The sequence below is a fragment of the Lissotriton helveticus genome, chromosome 3_1, assembly GCF_964261635.1.
Source record: "Lissotriton helveticus chromosome 3_1, aLisHel1.1, whole genome shotgun sequence".
Classification (NCBI taxonomy): Eukaryota; Metazoa; Chordata; class Amphibia; order Caudata; family Salamandridae; genus Lissotriton; species Lissotriton helveticus.
This window is the reverse complement of record NC_136061.1, coordinates 1,533,966,189-1,533,987,603: the sequence shown is the minus strand read 5'-3', so window position 1 is coordinate 1,533,987,603 and position 21,415 is coordinate 1,533,966,189. Positions and strand designations below refer to the sequence as shown.

General features: G+C 45.8%; 1 protein-coding gene across 7 annotated transcripts in view; it reads right to left on the bottom strand.

The window, feature by feature from the left end:
* Positions 1-21,415, bottom strand: part of HYOU1 (hypoxia up-regulated 1) — a 231,065-nt gene that overhangs the window by 154,271 nt on the left and 55,379 nt on the right. For all 7 annotated transcript variants that reach the window (XR_013608815.1, XR_013608816.1, XR_013608817.1 and 4 more), the window contains exon 13: positions 3,380-3,567. Coding sequence is in view for 4 of the 7 variants with exons in the window: in XM_078682202.1 (XP_078538328.1) it covers positions 3,380-3,567 (188 nt within the window). In the remaining 3 variants the exon portion in view is untranslated. The remainder of the gene's footprint in view (positions 1-3,379; positions 3,568-21,415) is intronic.

Below are 21,415 nucleotides of genomic sequence, written 5' to 3'. Positions count from 1 at the left end.
GTAGTACTCAATTCCATCAACTCCATATTCTATCAGATACTGCTAGACATTGAAAGCGACATGTCAGTATCTATCGAACCCGGGGGAGGGCTTGCTGATCCACAATCAAGGTTATACGACCAATTCACGAGTGACGACTCAGCCCGTCTCAGCATGCTAATTAGATTGCAAAAATTGTGTGCAACTGCTTGCAATCTTGTGAATCCCAAACTCTATTGAATACCATCATAGATTAGATTAGAAGATAGAAGGGTCATGTTACCATGGTTAGTCATGGGGGAATGAGGTGGGGCTCATTCACAATCAAGGTCATGTGACCCTATGAAGCAATAAATAAGAATAGTGTTCTCACCAAACCTGGTTTAATATCATAACATGGTCATTTGACCTCACCCTCCCCACAAAAGTCCCAGTCCTGATTTAGTAATATGTCGTAGCTAGTGCCAGACCCCAGATTCCTAGTGCAGCTCAACTCATCCTGGAGAGAAGCCTACATGAAAACAATTCTCTAATCACATCCTGTTTCTATTAGTAGGTCACAGTAAATACCCATCTGTCAAGAGAATTCGAATACAACAGCACAATGCCCTTGCCCGCTAGTTCCTAGACCAAACCTGTGGTGCAAAAAAGAAAAACCTCAACCAGAGGGATAGTACAATCAGAAAAAACAGGTATTCATGGGAAGCAGCAAGGGCTGTGGTCTCAGGATAAGACAGGAACATGATCTGACACTCATTCAATATTTACGAACAGTTCTTTGCCCTAATTCAAACCTGGGCAGAGTAGTCGCTTGTGAATTGGTCACATGACTTTGCTTATGGATTAGCAAGCCCATCCCAAGGTACAATAGATACTGGCAACATGTCGCTTTCAATGTCTAGCAGTATCTGATCAGATGTGGAGTTGGTGGAATTAAGAGTATGAGCTGTAACATGCATTTTGTGCTCCTTTCAGTGTGCAGGAACACTGTCCGAATGTGGATGGAGTATGCTCCCTTTTTTGTATCACATTGTACTTATTCTCGGTTTCACATACAATGAGAATTTTATTGTTTGAGAACACTTTTTAGTGCTGGCTTTTCGCAGAATAGAACAGTGATGAGTTGACAGGTATTAATTTGTAATGCACAAAACACTAATTGTAGATGTTTTTCTTCTTTCTACCCAGCTACGTCTGTGTTAAAGATGAAAGGGAGTCTGTTCTCACTTTCCATGTATACACTTACCGGAGTGGTTCTTCTTATGTTTAAGCTTCACTTAAGGGAAGTGACACACATGAGCAACCTTGGTTGTGACAAAGACCATTTGTCAAAACGCGTTGCCTGTAATAAACACCTATTTTTCAAGCAGACTCCTGGAGTTGAAGCGTTTTGTGCTTTTAAGTCAAACCCTCTCCATACTCACAATCCTGGAGAAGGAACGCACCCCCCAACAAGGCTTCAAACTTCAATGTATTAGTGAGACTGCACGGAACACTGCGTGCCACTTCTACGTGCTTCGGTAAAATAAACAGTGATCGCGGGTACCCTTGACAAATCAAACCAGCAGGTGGGTTTTTGATTCATGCGATGACCCTCCAATGAGTTCGTCAAATTAGCAAGGCATTGTGGTACATTTTGTTTAGTTAAATCATCCACAGATCTGTGTTCCAATGAGAACGCCTATTCTCCCGTATTCGCAGCTGTCCCAAAACCTAAACGGGCCCCATAAACACAGAAATCAGGAAGCAAAAAGCAACCACCGCCCATAATCCTCATGGGCGGTTAAGCAGCTCATTAATGCGGAGTGGTGCAGTTCAGGTCTGTTTCAGTCAAGCTGCCAATATTTCAAAACCTCTCCTTACTCCCACTCTTAGAGAATGAACGCATTGCAAACAAGGCTTCAAACTTTAATATATTAGTGCAAAAGCACAGAATACTGCATGCCTACCCACCGGGGTTTCTGTAAAATAAACCTTGAACACAGGTACCATCGGCAAGGGTGAGAATACGGGAGAACAGGCTTTATGACTGGAACACTGCAATCCAAGGAGGATTTAATTAAACTAATTGCAACTAAGATGCAAGAACTGCAAAGCAAGCCTAACATTGCAGACCACACTTCCCCATTGTTCATTAAGATTGCACCAGTAACTCTTACCTTCTTAAAAGCCCTTTAAGCTTGGTAATTATGTTGACATGTATTTTTGTGCTTGAAAATGCTCAATCCTTAAGTACATTTCAACACAAACATATTTGTTTTGCATGCCATGAGGTACACAAATGTACTGAAAGATGAACCTAGGGTTGAAGAATGGAAGAGCTGATATCTTTCGCATGGTCCTAAAATCTTCCGTATGGTGATCGAATCGGTCGGATGCCAGATTTATCGGGCACTGTTTCAGCAGAATTATCCTGCATTCTTTCTGGACCCATTTTTAAATTCGTACTGGGCCCCATGTGATTTGTTCACATTTTCCCAACACACGGTTGGCCCAGAACCAGGACTTACTTCAATTCCTGGTGTGTTTTCTTTGCTTTGGCTTCATTCAGATACTTTGATGATCTCGAATGATCTTCTATTTGAAATTACCTATTGGATGCTCGGATACTGTTTTTTTCTGTCCTGATGATGGCCATTTAAATTACTTTGGTTGAAACGCCATCAACACTTATCTTTGGCATACGCCGAAGAGAAAGATTCTATTCCCATTTCTGTTTTTGCAATTTTTCGTATCAGTTTTGTTTGTTTATTTACTTGCCTCTGCCATGGTTTTATTGTTTACACTGTCAATTGTGTTCTTTGTAATGTAGGTTGTTTAACTGTATGAGCACCTCTCAGTATATGGTTTTATTATTCCATTGCTATTTTGTATTAATGTCTCAGTAAAAAGGTATTTTTTGCAATATATACATTGTTTGTTTGTTCATGGGTATCATTGTCATGTTTTATGATTAATTATTTAGTTTTTGATGTTAGTTACGTGTGTTTCTTGTGGAATTTTGCGTTTCAACCATTGTTATTATAAAATCCTACGTAGCCAACAGTAACTAGGCAACACCTGAAAATATATCAAAAGAATTTCACTTTCTAATTTAGGGAAAGTGCTTATTACAATACACTTTGGAGCCAGAAATCAATATGTACTTTTCTGCTATTAGATAAGGATGTGACAGGAATAGGTGTCACTAATACAGACTTAATGAAATCTTAACTTCAGACCTGCTGCACATAAGGTATATGGCTGGCTCATTGCCTTCCAAGAAGGAAACCCTGGATTTCTACTATGTGGCTGAGTTGGAGACATGAGAGAGAAATCCTTCCAGGCTCAAAGAAAGCAACAATACAAAAACAGACATATAGGAAATGTGCAGGGCCAAGCCGGCATCTGTTGGACTCACCGCAGACCCTCCTGCCCCAAGAAGCTCAGGTCACCATAGTTGACGCTGAACTCAAAGTCATTGATGTAGCGGTTGAACGTGATGACCTTGCGCTGAGGGTAAGGCGCCATGCGCTGGAACAGAATGCGCTTGTTATGCTTCAGGCTTTTGCTCTGATCCTCTTCCTCCACTTCGCGGGTGAATTCCACCTGCAAGGCATGTACCAGAGGGGCTTTAGCCAGTACTTCAATATATCTAAATACCCACCCCCTCCCAAAAAAAAGGAGAACACCTCCACTTCTGCTTAAAGCCTACAGCAACAAAAAACAACAAAGGCACATGACTGTTGAGAATATGCACATAATTAAATTGTATTGGTCTAAAGAATGCATAAACAAATGTGCAAGGATATAAAAAATGGTCATTCCTTTACAGATCAGTGGGCCCAATAATTAATGCAGACAATAAGGAAGACTTACTCGTTTCTTACCATCGGTATGATCTCTGAATCATAAAAGATAGAATATCTCCATGCATGTGCACAATCCCAGAAAACAATTGTTAGAAATAAAAAAAATTCTGATGCAATAAAAGAAGAAAGCATGCCCAATAAAGTGCAACATTTACTGCTTTTTTCATTAGCCAAATAAAACCATCAATATACAGTGCATTTGGCTGAATCAAACCAATTCCAGCTAAGTTACATAAAAGAGCAGGAAATGTGGTCTGCTATGTAACACTACACATCTAGAAAAAGAAAAAAAAATCCTATAAGAACCTTGGAAGACTACACTAACCCATCATGCCCTGCAGGCAGTGAACCATGCTGGGATGGACGTCTTTCCAATCATCCCTTATGTGATTGTGAGATGCCAAATAGCAGCCATAGAATGTAATCAATGGGAACCTTCAGTGGTAGACTAAATTAATCCTCTAGTGGCCGGCGGTATGTGGAAGACCTCTTTAATTATTCTAGGACTGTTCAACCGATGTGTGAATGCTGTTTAGTACTCGGTGATTGTTATGAACTGTAGTGGTTCTTACACACTTATGCGAGTGTAAGATGGCCAACTAATAGAAGGGAAAAATTAAGCAGTGTTTGAACTACAACTGGCTGCACCACCGCTGTGTTTACATCTACATTTACACAAATATTTAATAGCCAGGCTAGATGCATGTGAACCCTTCACAACTTACCTGGGTATAGAAAGTCGTTTGGGTGTTTGCCAACATGCAGAGATTGTGCGAGTCATGTGGTTACATACCTGAACTGCAGATTGCACTTTATAGGAGTAGTTAATGTTCCCAGTTGTATCGCAAGGTTACGGGATGATGTCATTATATTGGACACAACACGGTCTTCACCTCTCTTCTGAAATGTAAATGCTCCTGGATGCTTCAAATCTCAGCTTGTACTGAGAAAGCGATGCCTCCTAGAAATTTCTTATTGTAAGGCAGTATGACGATCTGTGGCGCAAGCCTTAAGTGCAGTGTCCTATTTTGTTTGCATTGATTGAAATTAATTTGCAAAGTGCTTTGAACACTGCTTGATTTGCTACAGCCAGCCAGTGGACTACATAAAGCCTACAGCTCACTCATCTTCCTGCCAGATGCAATAATCATAAATAAGCAATTGTAAATGACTTCAATTACAAATCAGCCATGTACTTTGATTCTAAGGGGCCTTCAGTTTACCGAGTACCACATTTAACTCGAAGGTAAGAGAAGACCTTCTAACAGGACAATATTCTTTCGTAAGACGTTCTAGGAAATCCTTAATCAATAAAACAGCAAAAAAAAAAAAAGGGCGCCTGAGAAGAGTCTCAAAGAGTCTCAAAGTAAGCAATAATTGCATCCAAATTCAATTTAATAGAAAAGAACTGTTAACAAGATTCCATCAAATGAAGGAAATAATTCTCTTTGCATGTTCTCTGGTCCAACTATTTGTTGGCACACCATTAGCAGACCCTCTTCCACTTGGATGCATAGGAAGACCTTGTGGTAGGAAGTTGTGCTTCTCTCAGAACAGACACGCTGTCATCAGGGAGCTTAAAGTGTCCATACTGCAGGATCTCAAAAAACTAGTCAATGAAGTTCAGAGATGGAAGGCTGCAGTGAAAACTTCTGCACAAATCTGGCTTGCAGTAGTCAGCAGAAGCTCCCAATACCAGGGTTGTAGAAACCAACCCAAAGTGAAGAGAATCATCCTCATAGTGCCAAGCACAATTTCAAGGTCACCTAGGTAAAAAGTGGGATCGGACGACAAGCGTAAAGAAATCCTCCTGACCAACTCACCAAAAGTGCATTAGTACCCCTGAGCTTGTTCAGACGTGACATAACTGATGTACTGTGCATGACTTATTTCCGTGTGCTGATTGGTTGGCATCTGAAAATCTTCCTTAGCATCTCAGGGTATGGAAGCAGGAGGTGGTGAAAGCACAGACTAGGGTGGTCATGTCAAGTTTGCGGTCGATGATCCAGAGGTTCTTTGGGTGTGTGTAATGGGGGTGGGTGTTGGTCCTAGCTCTGTTGGCAAACCAGAGTCCCACTGTGAAGTGCTATTCCTGAAAATGACAATTTTGTTCTGGTCTGTGCTTTGCTTCAGTTGGCCTTCATCCAGTTGGCAATTTCAGTTATGCAAACAGTGAACTTTAGCTAGCAGCTGGGCATCTTGTCCGTGAGAGAAAGAATAAGTTGCAGGTCATCAGCATAGGAGAGGACGCTGAAGTCGTGAAACTGGATGATGCTAGCTAGAGAGATCATGCATTAAAGTAGGCCAGGCACATGGAGGATCCTTGCCGAGCTTATCTGATGAGGTCGTTTGCGTCAGAGGTGTACAGTGCCAGGCTGACTGACTGGGTCCTTCCAGTCAGAAAGAAGCTGCATTGGAGTGAGTGTACTTGGATTCAGAGTTTGTGTAGGCATTCGATGGGGTGGGAGACGGTGTCAAACACTGCAAAGAGGTCCAGGAAGATTAGGGCTGCTGTGTCTCCTCCGTCCAGTCATGTCCATGTATCTGTGGTGGCGAAGCGGGCAGTTTCCATGCTATACTTTGGTCATAAACGACTGAGCGGTGTTAAGGAGTTGGTCGTTGATGAGTGAGGTGTCTGTTAATTATTTTTTCTAAAACCTTGGCTGGGATTGGTAGGAGGAGACCGGTCTATAGTCGCAGAGTGTTAAAGAGTCAATGGAAAGTTTCTTCAGTAATGGGAGGACAGATACATGTGAGAAGATCTCGGAAGAGGTGGAGGCATTCAGAATTGGTAGGAGTATGGCACCGATGGGTTGTAGTGCTCTGGAGTACCCATGGTGGGGGCGGGGTGTCGATGCCCCCCAGAAAAAAGGACATTGGAAGTAAAATAGGATAGAACACCATTTAGAGCAGAAGTCAATTATGATGAATAGATCGAAACCCCTCAAATAAATAACACTTTTCCTTTTTCGTGTCCTGGACTGCTCCCAAGTATAGAATTGTTTGAGATGGGAATGAACAGTAATGTATTTGTAATCAGCTGAAGCCCCAGCTTGAATACCAAGTCGATCAACAAGCAGAAACCTGAAGGGGTTATATGCCATACCCTTTCGGCAGAGGCACACTAGATATACCGGCCCAACCTTTGAAAAAGCCCTGTGGGCCGATTTCTGGCAGGAAGTACATTAAAGGGATAGCGTTTGACAATTTTGAATATTAGGAAAATCTGTGACTCTTGCAAATTGGTTCACAACACACGTACACACACACACACACACACGTACACAAACACACACACGTACATACACACACACACGTACGTACACACACAGACTTAATGGAGAGTCAGCCCAACTCCTCGCCCATTTGTTAGCCTTCTTTAGGTCTACAATGGGACAAAGTCTTGCTTGGGACCTTATCAAGGAATAGCAAGAGTAGACTCCTTTGATCTACATTTATTTCAAAACAGACTTTCCCACACCTTTCTCTGGTAGAGTTAGGGCCTCTGAACCAGCTAGTCGAACACTACAGGATTTGAAAAACACGGTGGGATATGGGGGGGGGGGGGGGGGGGTGCGGAGTGGCACTAGGAATCAGATTTTATATCTATTCTGCTCAGTACGTGGTGTCCACATGTTCATTGTGATTTCTGATAAGCAGGTAGACAGTAGGGATTAGTTACTTACCTGTAATCCTAGTTCTCTTTCAGGGGTATACTCATTAAAGTCATAAGCACTGAATAATCTCCGCCCGTGAGCGAGAACCCGGAACATATAACAATATACATATGTGTAAATATACCATAATTAGTACTTAGTACTAAACCAAAATATACACATACATGTATAACCCCATAATATGCAGCCCAACATAATGTATAGGCTAATAAGACCTTATTACACACTTTCTGCAGTATGAAAATACTCCATACACCAATGAAATAAACAGGCTAGAGCCTAGAAATGCATTTCATAACATAAATACCCTTTATTTTCATCAAAGAATCTGTTGTGAAAGGCAATTAGCCCAACAAGGCTGCATATGAAAAATGTCTGTGTACAGAAAATCAGACTGGCACCTCGCCTTTAAGGCCCCAGAGAATCTGAGCACTTTGCCTTTAAGGCCTCCAGGAGAAACACTGCTCCCATCATGCCCAACAGGTGACAGTTCGGTCAGTTCTTTTTTCTGGCATGTTCTGTGAGGAACCTGGAACTTGAGCTTGGCTAAATTTGACTTTTTTCCAGTCAAAATTTGTTTTTTTCCTGTCTTTTTTGACACGATTTAGTTCTAGTGGTGGTTTGCTTTCATTTTCCGACTGAACTGTTGGAGTTTTTTTAGTCAGTTATGCCACCTTTATTTTATAAATGTCCTTCCTGTGGGAAGAAAATATCAAAGACTGATCCACACGCTGTTTGTGTGGTTTGTCTTCCTTCTTCTCATAAGGTGGAAGATTGCGATCACTGCCTTAACCTTTCCAGCAGGACTCTGAGAGAAAGGGAGAAGATGCGACTTCTAGGTCGTTTGGAGAGGGAAGGAAAGGGGCCTAAAAGCTTGATGTCATTTGGAAGGCCCTCTTCTCGTGAAAATAGTCGAAGATCTGCGTCTCCTGAAGTTACAACCAAGAAAAAGCGTCTTCAGGAAGCGTCGACGTCGAAAAAGGTGCGTTCAGCGTCGATCTAGATCGCCTTCAGGCTTATCGACGCTGATGCAAGACAAAGCTCCATCGGCGTCGAGGACATCACCGGTGAGGCAGATGTCGATGCAGTCGCCGTCGAATAGTCTCGACGTCAAGACATCTGGTGTCTGTTGCGGTAAGAACGACGTCGGGGGTCCGGAGTTCGACGGAGAAGGAGAAACAGCACTCTACGTCGAAGGAGAGACAGCACTCGAAGGAAAGTCGACGGTCGACGTCGAAGGAGAGACGACGGTCGACGTCAAAGGAGAGACGACGGTCGACGTCAAAGGAGAGACGACGGTCGACGTCAAAGGAGAGACGACGGTCGACGTCAAAGGAGAGACGACGGTCGACGTCAAAGGAGAGACGACGGTCGACGTCAAAGGAGAGACGACGGTCGACGTCAAAGGAGAGACGACGGTCGACGTCAAAGGAGAGACGACGGTCGACGTCAAAGGAGAGACGACGGTCGACGTCAAAGGAGAGACGACGGTCGACGTCAAAGGAGAGACGACGGTCGACGTCAAAGGAGAGACGACGGTCGACGTCAAAGGAGAGACGACGGTCGACGTCAAAGGAGAGACGACGTCGAAGGAGAGACGACGGTCGACGTCAAAGGAGAGACGACGTCGAAGGAGAGACGACGTCGAAGGAGAGACGACGGTCGACGTCGAAGGAGAGACGACGGTCGACGTCGAAGGAGAGACGACGGTCGACGTCGAAGGAGAGACGACGGTCGACGTCGAAGGAGAGACAAAAAGATGTTAAAGAGAAGAGCGACGTCGAAAAAGAAAGTAAGATCGACGTCGAAGGATGATGAGACGTCCAGACATGAAAAGAAGAGGAGATTGAAGTCTCCATTGAGACGTGGTTTGACGGGATCTCGACCCTAGGGGATGTGATCTACGGTCTCACTCAAAACCTTTTCAGAGATGCAGGAGTATTTTATGCCATGCACCCAGTTTTATTGTTACCTACAGTTCCGCCATGCACTAGCCCCACACCTTAAAGAGCTTGCACCCCTGCCAGAATGCATCCCTCTTGAGGGTCGGCTTCTCATGGGGGATCTGGAGGAACATACAATTCTAAGATCTATCAGACAGTGATCACACACAGCGTATCAACACTAGACTCTCTGCGAGAGGAGTGGCAAGCAGACATAGGACCTATTGACAATGATGATTGGTGGGAAGCATTAGAATCCCCTAGGTCGGCTGCCATCTCCTCACGACAACCCCTTTTACCGCTGAAATACCTACATAGAACATACTATACGAGGGTGCGGCTTTATAGGTCCGGACTCATTGCTTCCACGGCATGCTTGAGTTGCGGGGGGAGAGGAGGCCACTTTTATTCACACGGTGTGGGCATGCCCGGTGTTGGACAGGTTCTGGAAAGGTGTTCATAGCTGCTTGGGGGAGGTACTGGGGTGGTTCTTACAGTGTACGCCAAGGCTCGCATTGCTACACATCGCAGAGGACATGTGGAGAAACAGATACAAACGCCACCTACTGTTCTCGGGGTTGACCTTGGCCAAGCACAACATAGCCCATGCATGGAAGACCCAGTCCCCCCCCCTTATGGAGGGGCTGGATGCGAGGTCTGGACTTCTGTATGGGACTAGAAGAACCGATATTCAAGGCCCAGGGGTGCCCCCATAACCATACACGTATCTGGCAAAGATGGGTAGATTATAGGGGTATAGTGTTGGCTCGGCCGACAGCACTGGCCGCACTTTTGGATCGGGACGTGCGACCTCAGATATAGCTTATGTTGACAACCAGTAGACAGAGTGGATGAAACAGATTAGGGCGGGGAAGGTATCCAGGGACATGAGCATACTGCCTAGATTTTATTCTCTTTGCTACGCAACAGGAGCAAGTTCTTTTCCATTAGTTGATTTTTTGAAGTCTCCTTTTCGATGGTTCACTTACTGGATATATGAGAATGTGATTCCTGTATGTATGCCATATTGTATCCTGTGCATATACCTCGAATGGCTCTGTGTGCCTAATTTTGGCTGTTGTGAACCGAAATAAGAAAACTGATAATGTTAGTTTATAAAAAAACGAAATAATGCTTACACTAAAGGGCACAGATAAGAGCCCTGGAGGAAGTGGAACGTAGGCAATTGGCAGCCGAAGATGGGCTTGGACCCAGTTTCCTCTACCCTCAGGCAACTGACACTTCTGAGCAAGGAATATAAATCCCTCACGCAAGATGGAGCAAAGACTCAGATGATGGCCTCCCTGCACCACTTGTACAATATTGGGGATAAAGCTGGTAAACTTCTTGCCTGATTCAGTAGACAAGAGGCAGAAGCAGGGTAGCAAGGTGGGTACACAACCTCACACGGCGGGGTGGGGGCTATCGTAGACACTGATGAGATTGCAGAGTACTTTGCGCACTCTTACGAGGAATTCTACCAGTCTCAACCGCTCCAGACCAAACCCCTGATTGACCATTACCTGCAATCGCTATTAATGCAGACCCTTGGTGGGGAGATGAGAGAGATGATTGGATATCTTCCAGGGTAATATTGCTCCAATCAGCTATCTTAAAGCTGAAAGTGAATAAGACCCCGGGCCCAACAGGATTCCCGGTGAATTTTACAAATGAATCTCAAGTTTACTGGGCCCCCATCTTCTTAACATGTTCCAGGAAGCGGGTGACCAGGGAATACTTCCTTCAGACTTGTGCCGGGTAGTTATAGTGGTTATACTGAAGAAGGGAAAGCCCAGGGAGTGCTGTGGTTCCTACCGCCCTATTTTCTCTGCTTAACATAGAAGTAAAAATCCTAGCCACAATCTTGGCAGCTAGGCTGCTGCAGATCATAATGCCCTTGGTCCATAGAGACCAATCAGGATTTATGCCCAAGTAATCCACCCGCTACAATCTGGCTTAACGAAGGCCAGTTGCACCAGACCCCGAATATCTTCCTTGCTCTAGATGCCAAGAAGGCATTCGATGCAGTGCATTGGCCCCTTCTTAGAAAGTACGTTGCGTGCTATGTGGAAGGGGTCCTGGAGTGGTCCCCGCTGGAGGGCCAGCTTCAGATAGAGGAGCTGGGTGCAGGGGCAATCTGCCTGATCAACAAGACATTTAAAAACATGCCCAATACACTTCACAAGTTGAAGGAAGCATAGGGGAGAGACCTCAGGGTTTTAGAATACATTGACTGGGAAGCTGCACCCGAGGGAGGAGGAGCTCACATCTCGACTGCATCTAGTACAATTTAAGATACTGCATAGGGCTTACTACGATAGGCACCCCAATGTTTGAGATGTTGAGGAGAAGAGGGTTCCTTCTATTACACACTGTGGTGCTGCCCCGCGATTCTGAACTACTGGATTGATATAACAGGCAAGCTTGGTAGGGTCCTCGTGGTTGACTTCCCCCTGACCCCAGGTTCCTTCTCCTGGGGATCCCCAACGACTTAGATCCCCTCAGCCACAACTGTTATTCTGTAGCCTCAATCTAATGGTGGCTAAGAGGCACATAGCTAAATACTGGGGGTTACAGGTTTGCCCCACCAAAGATTCATGGAGGAGAGATATGGATATGTACATGATGGCCGAAAAAGTTACAAATGCCAGCAGGGCATGCCCCAGAAAATGTTGTAAGATTTGGGGCAAATGGCTGACATACTATTTACTGGAGATAATGGACAAACTGTGGGGACCCTGAACGGCTTCATACATGTACAAACAGGACTTGTTACAGTCTGCTGTTTGGGGCTCTGCACTGGTGTGTCTTGTCAACGGAACACTGGATGCTGTGTTTGTTGTGTCTGGGAAGTGGGAGGGAGGGGGGGTATTTGTAGTTGCCGGTTTTGACACACACCTTGCAAACACAAAGAAATGATGGACGGAGCGCAGCAACTTTTCAGTTACAAATCTGGGTTGAATCCATCATCGTTCTTTAGCTCACTTACCCAGTTCAGACCCAGCTATATACATATCAGGCTTGACCCGGTGCCTCGTGGGAACAGTACAGCCCAAACTGCCAAGCCAGGTCTTCCCTGGACTGGAAACCAGCATCCTGGGACCTGTTTTTGGGTAACACCCCTCATCAGCATGCTAGCTTGAAATCCAGTGGCAAGGTGTACAGTATTCTTAGATGTATGCCAAGCTGTGTATTGTCCTGAGTTACAACATTTTGAAAATAAACATACATTTAAAAAAAACAAATTTTGAAAAGAGAAGACAAATGCTTACACTCACCAATAGACCTACATTGAATGCAAGGCACTTCTTGCTCTTCCCTAGACCTAGAGGCTTTAAAGTTTCAGCCTCTGATTTAATCTTCTGAATTGCCCAGTCAGCCCGAGATACAAAAAGACTACGAAATGAATGGGTGAATGCTCCTCTAGACTAGGCATACAAAATGGATCATATCTATCTGGGACAGAAGGGCTACTTGCATATATTGTACACTGGGGGAAATGAAGAACGGATGTCCCAGCAGCAACTGTTACAGTGGTGTCTGCCTGGCGCAAACTCACAGGGGAAATGGGTTGGGAAAAGAGAATGAGCACAAAAACCCCAATGTGGTTGGAGCCCGATTGAGACCGGTATCTGAGCTCCCAGGGTTTAAACAGTAGGACATGGTCAGGCTATCGACACTGGGATGTATGGGACGCTAACGGCATGGTGCCTTCGGAGCACCTGTAGAAGTAATATAAAGTTTCACCAAAGCAAACATTGAAATATCTCCAACTGCGACACGCACTGATGGCGACGATCCCCCCCTCCCCCCCAAGATGAGGAAACCAGGTGGCTGAAGCATGGACTCTTGGAAGGTCGCATGACAGCAAAAGCCATCTCATTTACATACACAGTGTGGAAATCCTCTCAACTCAGACCATTCTGGGAGGGAGTGATACGCAAACTGGAATAGGCCACAGGAGTAACTAATGAAACCCAAGCTCCTCTGAGCTGTATAAGAATATGAAGGGAGTCTGAGGCCACATCCTACAAGAGACTACTCGTCACTCTAGGCTTCCTGCTGGCAAAAAAGGAAACTGCTAGAAAATGTGGTAGCACGATATACCCATAACTTCAAAACTGGGAAAGGGGCATGAACAAATGTTGAATAAGAGAGAAAATGGTGTATGAGGAACACAGGGATGCACCCCTAAATTTGAGAAGGTATGGGTGGGGTGGGGGGGGAGAATGGAGCACTGGGGGACTAGTGAGGTGTGAAAACTAGACCTCTACCCCAGAGGGAAGGGGGGAGGGGAGAGTTAAACACCCCCCCCCCCATTCAGCTGACCACCTTAACGCACATTGTAATGACTGCGGCCCTTGAAGCAGAAGTATGATAAAGAGACATATGCTGTAATGGTGTACCATATAGTGATGTGCAATGTATCAGAAGGGTGGGGGGAAGCAAACAGGGGTAATATAAACAATATCGCAGCAGCCGATTTGATCTGGTATTATAGTTTGATATGTTGACAACGTATGTCAATTTAAAAGACTAATACAATATATTGAGGCGAGGCTATTTACAGAGCATGGCAGCATATCTGTGCAGCTGCAGAGTCAAAGGCAAGCTGGTCTGTGCCTAAACTGCGCCAGGATGCTGCTGATTTCAAGTCAGACCTGGAAGCTAACACTAGAGATTGCAGCGGTTAGCCCTACGGCCTCAAAGCAAGTCAGTCGACTGCCCCCTTTTCGACTGGGACTGCTTGAATGGGAATTCATGCTCAAAGTGTGGCTTTCAACTCGGGCCACTGGGCAGAGAGGGTCCATTTGAAAGTACCAGCAAAGGGCCTATCGGGCCTGCTGCAGTGGGGCATCAGAGTATTGTTGCAAGCAACTTAATCAATGTGCGCTCTTTAATCAAGAGCGGGTGAGAAGTCATGGAACTCGTGCAACCTCAATGTGGAATGCCTTTTTGTTCAGGAAACTTGGGCATGGGAAACCTCTGGCTCAGATCTGGTTCAGGGGGTCCCAACTGGCTATCGTTAGACTGGATTGTACCTCCAGAGGAGGATTGGGGGGCGGGGAGGGGTAGCTGGCCATTTTTCAGGGATTCTATATACTGCATTTTTCTTGCTTCAACCTCATTGTGAATGAGAGGTGGCCGTATTTAAATTGGAAATCTGAAAGGGCCTTGCTTTTTCCAGTCTCCTTCACCATCGCCCCCCACCCCGGTTCACGTGCTACTTTTCTATTGTTCTGGGGATCAAGTTATTGAACCTTTACCTTCGGATTGCTACTACAAGCTGATAAAAATGCAATTTGAGGCCAAATCTCCATTTTTTATGCAGAAAATAAGAATGGCGACAACTCTTCTGAGGAGCTTTTAAAATTGTCAACTTTTAGCTTATCCATCTCCTCATCAGTAGAAAAGAGTACTGCAAGGAGTTAGCAACTTTCTTAAAAGAAAATTGTGAATATCTACTCAGAGTTTCATCCTTAAAGTGATCAGGATATCATTAGCACTGCCCCCGCTTGTCCTTCAGTAGAGAGCCCATCAGTGTTTTCATGTTTTGCACAGGTCACTGCGCCCCAAGTTAAAAAAAATTCTGTTGGGCATTAACTCAAGATTCCAGCCAGAGCCCTGTCCGCCCAAAATTCTGCTTTTAGCTCCTGACATAGTAGCCAAACATCTCAACCGGATGTTCAACCAGATAATTCATGTAGGACAGTTTCCCAGTCTATGGAAAGAAGCTATTATCACTCCTTTGCTCAAGAATGTGAACCTAAACCCGGAGGAACCTAAAAACAAATCGATTAATTTCCTTATTGACTATACCTGCAATAATACTGGAAAAAACAACATCTAAAGCAGCAATTGAGGTCGTTCGATACACATGGTCTTCTTGATCCTTCCCAGGTTGGCTTTAGGAGCGGCCACAGGACAGAATCTGCACTGGTGGCAGTGGCTGACAGTATAAGAGGCCAGGTTGACTGCAGAGGAGCCTCAGTCTTGATCATACTTGATCTATCTGCAGCCTATGAGCCAGTCTCCCCTGTGCTTTCAACACAAAGCCTTTCTCAACTGGTATAAAGGACTAGGCGCTCCATTCCTTGCATTCCTTTCTGGCTGATAGATCACAAGTGGTTAGTTGTGGGCAGGTCAGGGCTAAAGCCTTCAGACATCCGTGTGGAGTCCCGCAGGGCTACTCACTTTGCCCTACTCTCTTCAGCCTGCATGTTTCCTCTGACACAATTGATTAGATCCTTAGGTTCCCAAGTGCTGTCTTATACAGCTGATACCCACATTACCCTATCACTCGTGGATGGTGTTTCTGCCGTGACAATTAGGTTTAAGGAACGTATGTCTAGAACTAGCAGCTGAAGGAGAGACAACTCTCTCAAGTTTAATGCAGAAAAAAAAACAGAGGGCCAGGTATTTGAGCACAGCCATTTATCTGGTCTACAATCTGATAGCCAGAGTCCTGTGGCCACCTCCCAGCGCTTGAAAACCCAGATAAGGACCTGGAAAATGGTACATGCCAGGCAGGCTGCTTCACTCTGCATCTAGAAGACAGAAGGTTGTTCAGAGAATCCACAGGACTAGTTGGGATAGCCGTTCTTTCGCCCATTGTGGTGCTAAATTTTTAAGCTCCTTACCCTCTCGCATTTCAGGTGCTGAAAACGTCATCTTTTGTAAGAATATTAACATTTTGCTTTTTCAACCTAGTCCGTAGCATTCTTCCCATCTCTTGGTTTTCCTGGCACCATGGTGAATTTCTCTGAATACTAGCTCCTAGACACGCTTTAGTAATGTTTTGCTCTATAAACATCTCATCTCATTTTTCCAGAGAGCATGCCATCTTTTGCTTTCTTTCTCAGGTGGAATTCAAAGTTGAGCCCAGAAAAAAAAAAGTCAATGTTGGTCTTTATTGGGCAAGTTTCCGTTTAGGTTATTGGTATGAAGAAAGGAATATGCTACTTACCAGTATGCATCTGTTCTTGGCATGTAGGGCTGCTGAAATGTATATCTGTGCATAGTTCTCCGCCTAGTGTTGGGTCCGGATGATTGCACATTGTTGTCCTGTAAGAGTCTTCGAAGTATCACGAGATAGGTGGCTCCTCCCTTGGACTACAGTGCGCATGGGCATCCTCTACATCTTCAGATTGTTTTTCGCCATTGTGGCAGAGATGTAGTGTAATACAGTAAGTGATGACCATGCCTGAGAATGATTTTGAGTGCTACAGCTGCGACAGGCACCGGGGAGGAGGGTGGGCGATATAAATGTCAGCAGCCCTACATGCCAAGAACAGATGCATACTGGTAAGTAGCATATTCCGTTCGAGGCATGTGGGCTGCTGAATTTATGTCTGTGCATAGAATACATAGCAGTATCCTCCTTAGCGGCGGTTGCCCGTGCCAGCTGCAGCAGTCTGAAAAAGAGTCCTGAGAACAGCCTGACCTACAGCAGCTTGCTGTTTGGAGTGTACATCCACGCATTAGTGTTTGGTGAATGTGTGTATAGTGGTCCATGTGGCTGCTCTACATATATCCTCTAGAGGAATGTTACCTAGGAAAGCCATGGATGCCCCTAACTTGCGTGTGGAATGCGCTCTTGGGGGAACTGTTAATGTGCGTTTAGCTTTTTGATAACAGATTTGTATGCACTTAACAATCCATCTGGCTATACCCGACTTTGAAATGGGGTTGCCTTTATGTTGTGGAGAGAAGGCAACAAACCGTTGCTTAGTTTTCCTGAAATCCTTCGTCCTGTCTATGTAATACAGGAGAGCTCTTTTAACATCTAGCGTGTGCAGTGCTCTGTCTGCCACCGAGTCTGGATTTGGGAAGAAAACGGGCAGTTCTATGGTTTGGTTAATGTGGAACTGCGACACCACTTTAGGCATGAATTTTGGGTTGGTACGCAGCACCACCCGATTAGCATGAATCTGTATGAATGGCTCTTGAATAGTTAGGGCTTGAAGCTCACTAACTCGCCTTAGCGAGGTGATTGCAACTAGACAAGCCACTTTCCATGTGAGAAACTGTGACTCACAAAAGAGAAGAGGTTCAAAGGGTGGTCCCATTAGTCTGGTGAGAACTATGTTCAGATTTCAGACAGGTGAAGGAGGGTGTCTGGGAGGAATCACTCTTTTGAGTCCTTCCATAAAAGCTTTAATGGCTGGCACTCTAAAAAGAGAAACATGCTGTCTGTTTTGAAGATAAGCTGCCATTGCGGCCAAATGTATCCTAATGGAACTATATGCCAGATTGCATCTGTATAGGTGCAACAAATAACAATGTTTTGCGTGGATGCATCTAGCGGATTTGTGTCATTATTAGAACAGTAAATGACAAAGCGCTTCCATTTGGCCGCATAGCATGCCCTGGTTGTAGGCCTTCTTGCCTCCTTGATGATGTTCATACAGTCAGGGGGCAGGTTGAGGTAGCCAAACTATGACCTCAGGAGCCATATTGCAAGGCTCAACTGTTGCGGATCTGGGTGCTGAATGTCTCCACGGTTCTGAGTGAGGAGACTGGGCTTGAGTCGCAGTCGTTGGTGAGGCACCACTGAAAGTTCTAGGAACGTGGTGTACCACACTTGCCGTGCCCACGTTGGAGCAACTAGGATGAGCGTCATGGAGTGCTGCCGCCGTTTGCGTGCCACTAGCGGGATGAGTGGTGCTGGAGGAAAAGCGTACGCAAATCTGCCTGACCAGTTCATCCATATCGCACTGCCCTGAGACTGCGGGTGTGGGAACCTGGCGGCGAAGGTTTGGCATTTTGCGTTTTCCTTTGTGGCGAATAGGTCTATCTCTGGAGGACCCCCACTGCTGGAAATATGGTTGGAGCACTGAGGGATGCATCTGGTGGCTGTGCCTGCTGAGCAGGTCCGCCATCTGGTTGTCTTTGCCTGGGAGATGTTCCGCCATGAGGAACATGTTCCTTTGAATGGCCCACTTCCACATGCTCTGGGCCAGATGAGACAATTGTGGAGAGTGCGTGCCTCCCTGCTTCTGGATGTAATACATGGCAGTCATGTTGTCCGTCCGGATCAGCACGACTTTGTTGCACAGATGCAGTCTGAAGGCCTTCATTGCCATGAAAATTGCCATGATCTCCAATAGGTGGATATGCATGTTTTGCTGCTGCGCTGTCCATAGGCCCTGCACTGTATAATGGAGGACATGCGCTCCCCAACCTTGGAGAAATGCGTCCGTTGTCAGCACTATTTGTGGTACAGGCTCTTGGAACGGTCGTCCCCTGCAAAGGTTTTGTGTGTTCCACCAATGCAGAGAGTTGTATGCACGACCGGTCACCAACACTAGGTCTTTCAGATGTCCTTGAGCCTGGTTCCACTGTCGTGCTAAGCACTCCTGAAGCGGACGCATGTGTAGCCTTGCGTGAGGGACTATAAAGATGCAGGAGGCCATCATACCTATTAGCTGCATGAATACCTGCGCTGGGAGCGAGTGTTGGGGCCTGAATTTTCGAATGAGCAATTGCATGCTGTTGACTCTGGCAGAGTTTGGGTGCGCTGTCGCTGACAGAGTGTTGATTGTCGCACCCAGGTACTGTTGTACATGTGCGGGTTGAAGGTGTGATTTCGGGTAATTCAGTGAAAATCCTAGACTGTGTAGGAGGTGAATTGTGCGGGACATGTGGCTGGCACATTGCTGGGCTGACTTTGCTTGAACAAGCCAGTCGTCCAGATAAGGATAGACATGGATGTGTTGTCTCCGAAGATGCGCCGCCACTGTTGCTAAGCACTAGGTGAAGACCCTGGGGGCAGTAGTGACCCCAAAAGGCAGGACCTTGAACTGGTAATGCTGGTTGTTTATGGTGAACCTGAGATATTTCCTGTGTCCTGGGTGAATGGGAATGTGGAAATAGGAGTCTTTGAGGTCTAGGGGTGCTAGGAAGTCCCCCTGACTGAGCAATGGTAGAACTTGATGTAAAGTCAGCATGTGAAAGTGTTCTGACAAGATGTACTGGTTCAGGGGTCTGAGGTCTAGAATGGGTCTGAGAGACCCGTCCTTTTTTGGGATTAAGAAGTACAGTGAGTACACCCCTGTACCCTGCTGATTTAAAGGCACGAGTTCTATGCCCCCTTTTTTGCAGCATGCAGAGTACTTCCTGCTGCAATAAGTGCATGTGCTCTGCGGACATAGGACGGTGCCTTGGGGGTATGTTGGGTGGAGTGGAGGTTAGTTCTAGACAATAGCCGTATTGGATAAGGTCTCTCACCCACCTGTCTGTGGTTATGCCTTCCCAGACTGGCAGGAACTGCTGAAGTCTTCCCCCGACTGGTGTTATATGGTCGGGGGGCAGTGACAAGACGTCACTGTTTATTGGTGGCGGAGGATCTGGTATTATTATTTCCGTGTCCTCTGCCTTTGGTGATGTTCCCACGATAGCCACCCCTATTGTTCTTGTTATAGGTGGTCTGCGTGCCACCTTTGTTGTATTGGGTTTGCTGTGATGCTTGACCTCTGGAGGCTCCCCTGTTACCGGAGCGACGAAAGGAACCGCCCCTGAACTGTTGAGACTGCAGAGCCCCCATGGATTTTGCTGTCAGTGTCTTTTTTAATTTTCTCAAGGGTGGTGTCTACATCAGGACCAAAGAGAAAATCAGGGTTAACCGGCTGGTTGAGTAAAGTAGTTTGTATCTCTGGCTTAAAACCAGAGATGCGGAGCCAGGCATGCCTTCTAAGCATCACACTTGTGTTAATGGCTCTAGCTGCTGTGTCTGCTGCATCTAGCGCACATTTGATGGACGCATTTGAAATTAATTTCCCCTCCTGTATCAGCAATTCTGCTCCCTCCTTATAAGCCTCAGGCAGGTGTTGCAGTAGCTGCTCTAACGTGTCATAGTGCGCCCTATCATATCTGGCTAATAGGGCCTGTGTATTGGAGATCCTCCAAATATTTGCTGCTTGAGCCGCTACTCGCTTGCCAGATGCTTCAAAGATTTTGGATTCTTTGTCCGGAGTGGGAGCATCACCACTGGTTTGAGAGTTTGCCCTTTTACGAGCATTAGCCACCACGAGGGAGTCCAACGGGAGCTGTCCTTTGATGTACGTAGGGTCTACAGGTGCAGGCCGGTACTTCTTTTCAATCCTTGGGTTCACAACCCGTGCCCTTGTGGTCTCTTTGGAGATGTCAGTAGCGTGTTTAATGACACCCTTCAGCATAGGCAATGGCTTTACTGATCTTTCTGAAGTTAAGAAAGTATCAAACAAAAAGTCCTCCTTTACTGGGTCAGCATGCATTTCCACATCATGGTTTTTGGCTGCCCTTTCAATCAAAGCGTTAAACGCAGCAGTATCTTCAGTAGGCGAGGTTTTGATGGTATAGGACTGAGTGTCAGGCGTGGTGTGTGGCTCACCAGGGTCAACAGGCTCAGTCCAGGTTTGCTGTTCATCCTGATCTGCGGCAGCAGGCTAATTGAACTCATCTTCATTATATCCCTCCCCTATATCCTCATAGGTGCGTGTGGGCGAATAGGAATAGTCTTGTTCATAGGACCCCACAGGCTCAGAAAGAACAGGTGAGGTTGTGAGTCTCTTTTCCTTTTTAGAGGGATTTTGTATGACTCCAAAGGAGTTTCTGGGGCTATTTTCCATTTGTAAATGGTGAGTCTACCAGTATCCGAGTCGATGAACAGCTTTGACTGATTGTCATAGGAGGGTGGTTGGAATATCACATCCTCCTCAGCTGACTGAGTCCTTGAAACTACCGACACTTTCTTGGCAGTGTCGGTGCCCTTTTGTGGCTCGAGGGTTTTTGGTCAAGCAGTCGGGGGCAGTCAATATTTAATGGGTTGTGTAAGCAGTGGAGACGCACCGACCTTTTTTGAGGGTGTTGCCGTCTTCGATCCGATCAACTTTGTAGGATCACTGGGCTGCTTGCGGCCCTGCGTCGATTCGAGCTGTCGGTGCGCAACAGGTACGCCTTTCTGCTTGGATGTGCTCTTTCGGGT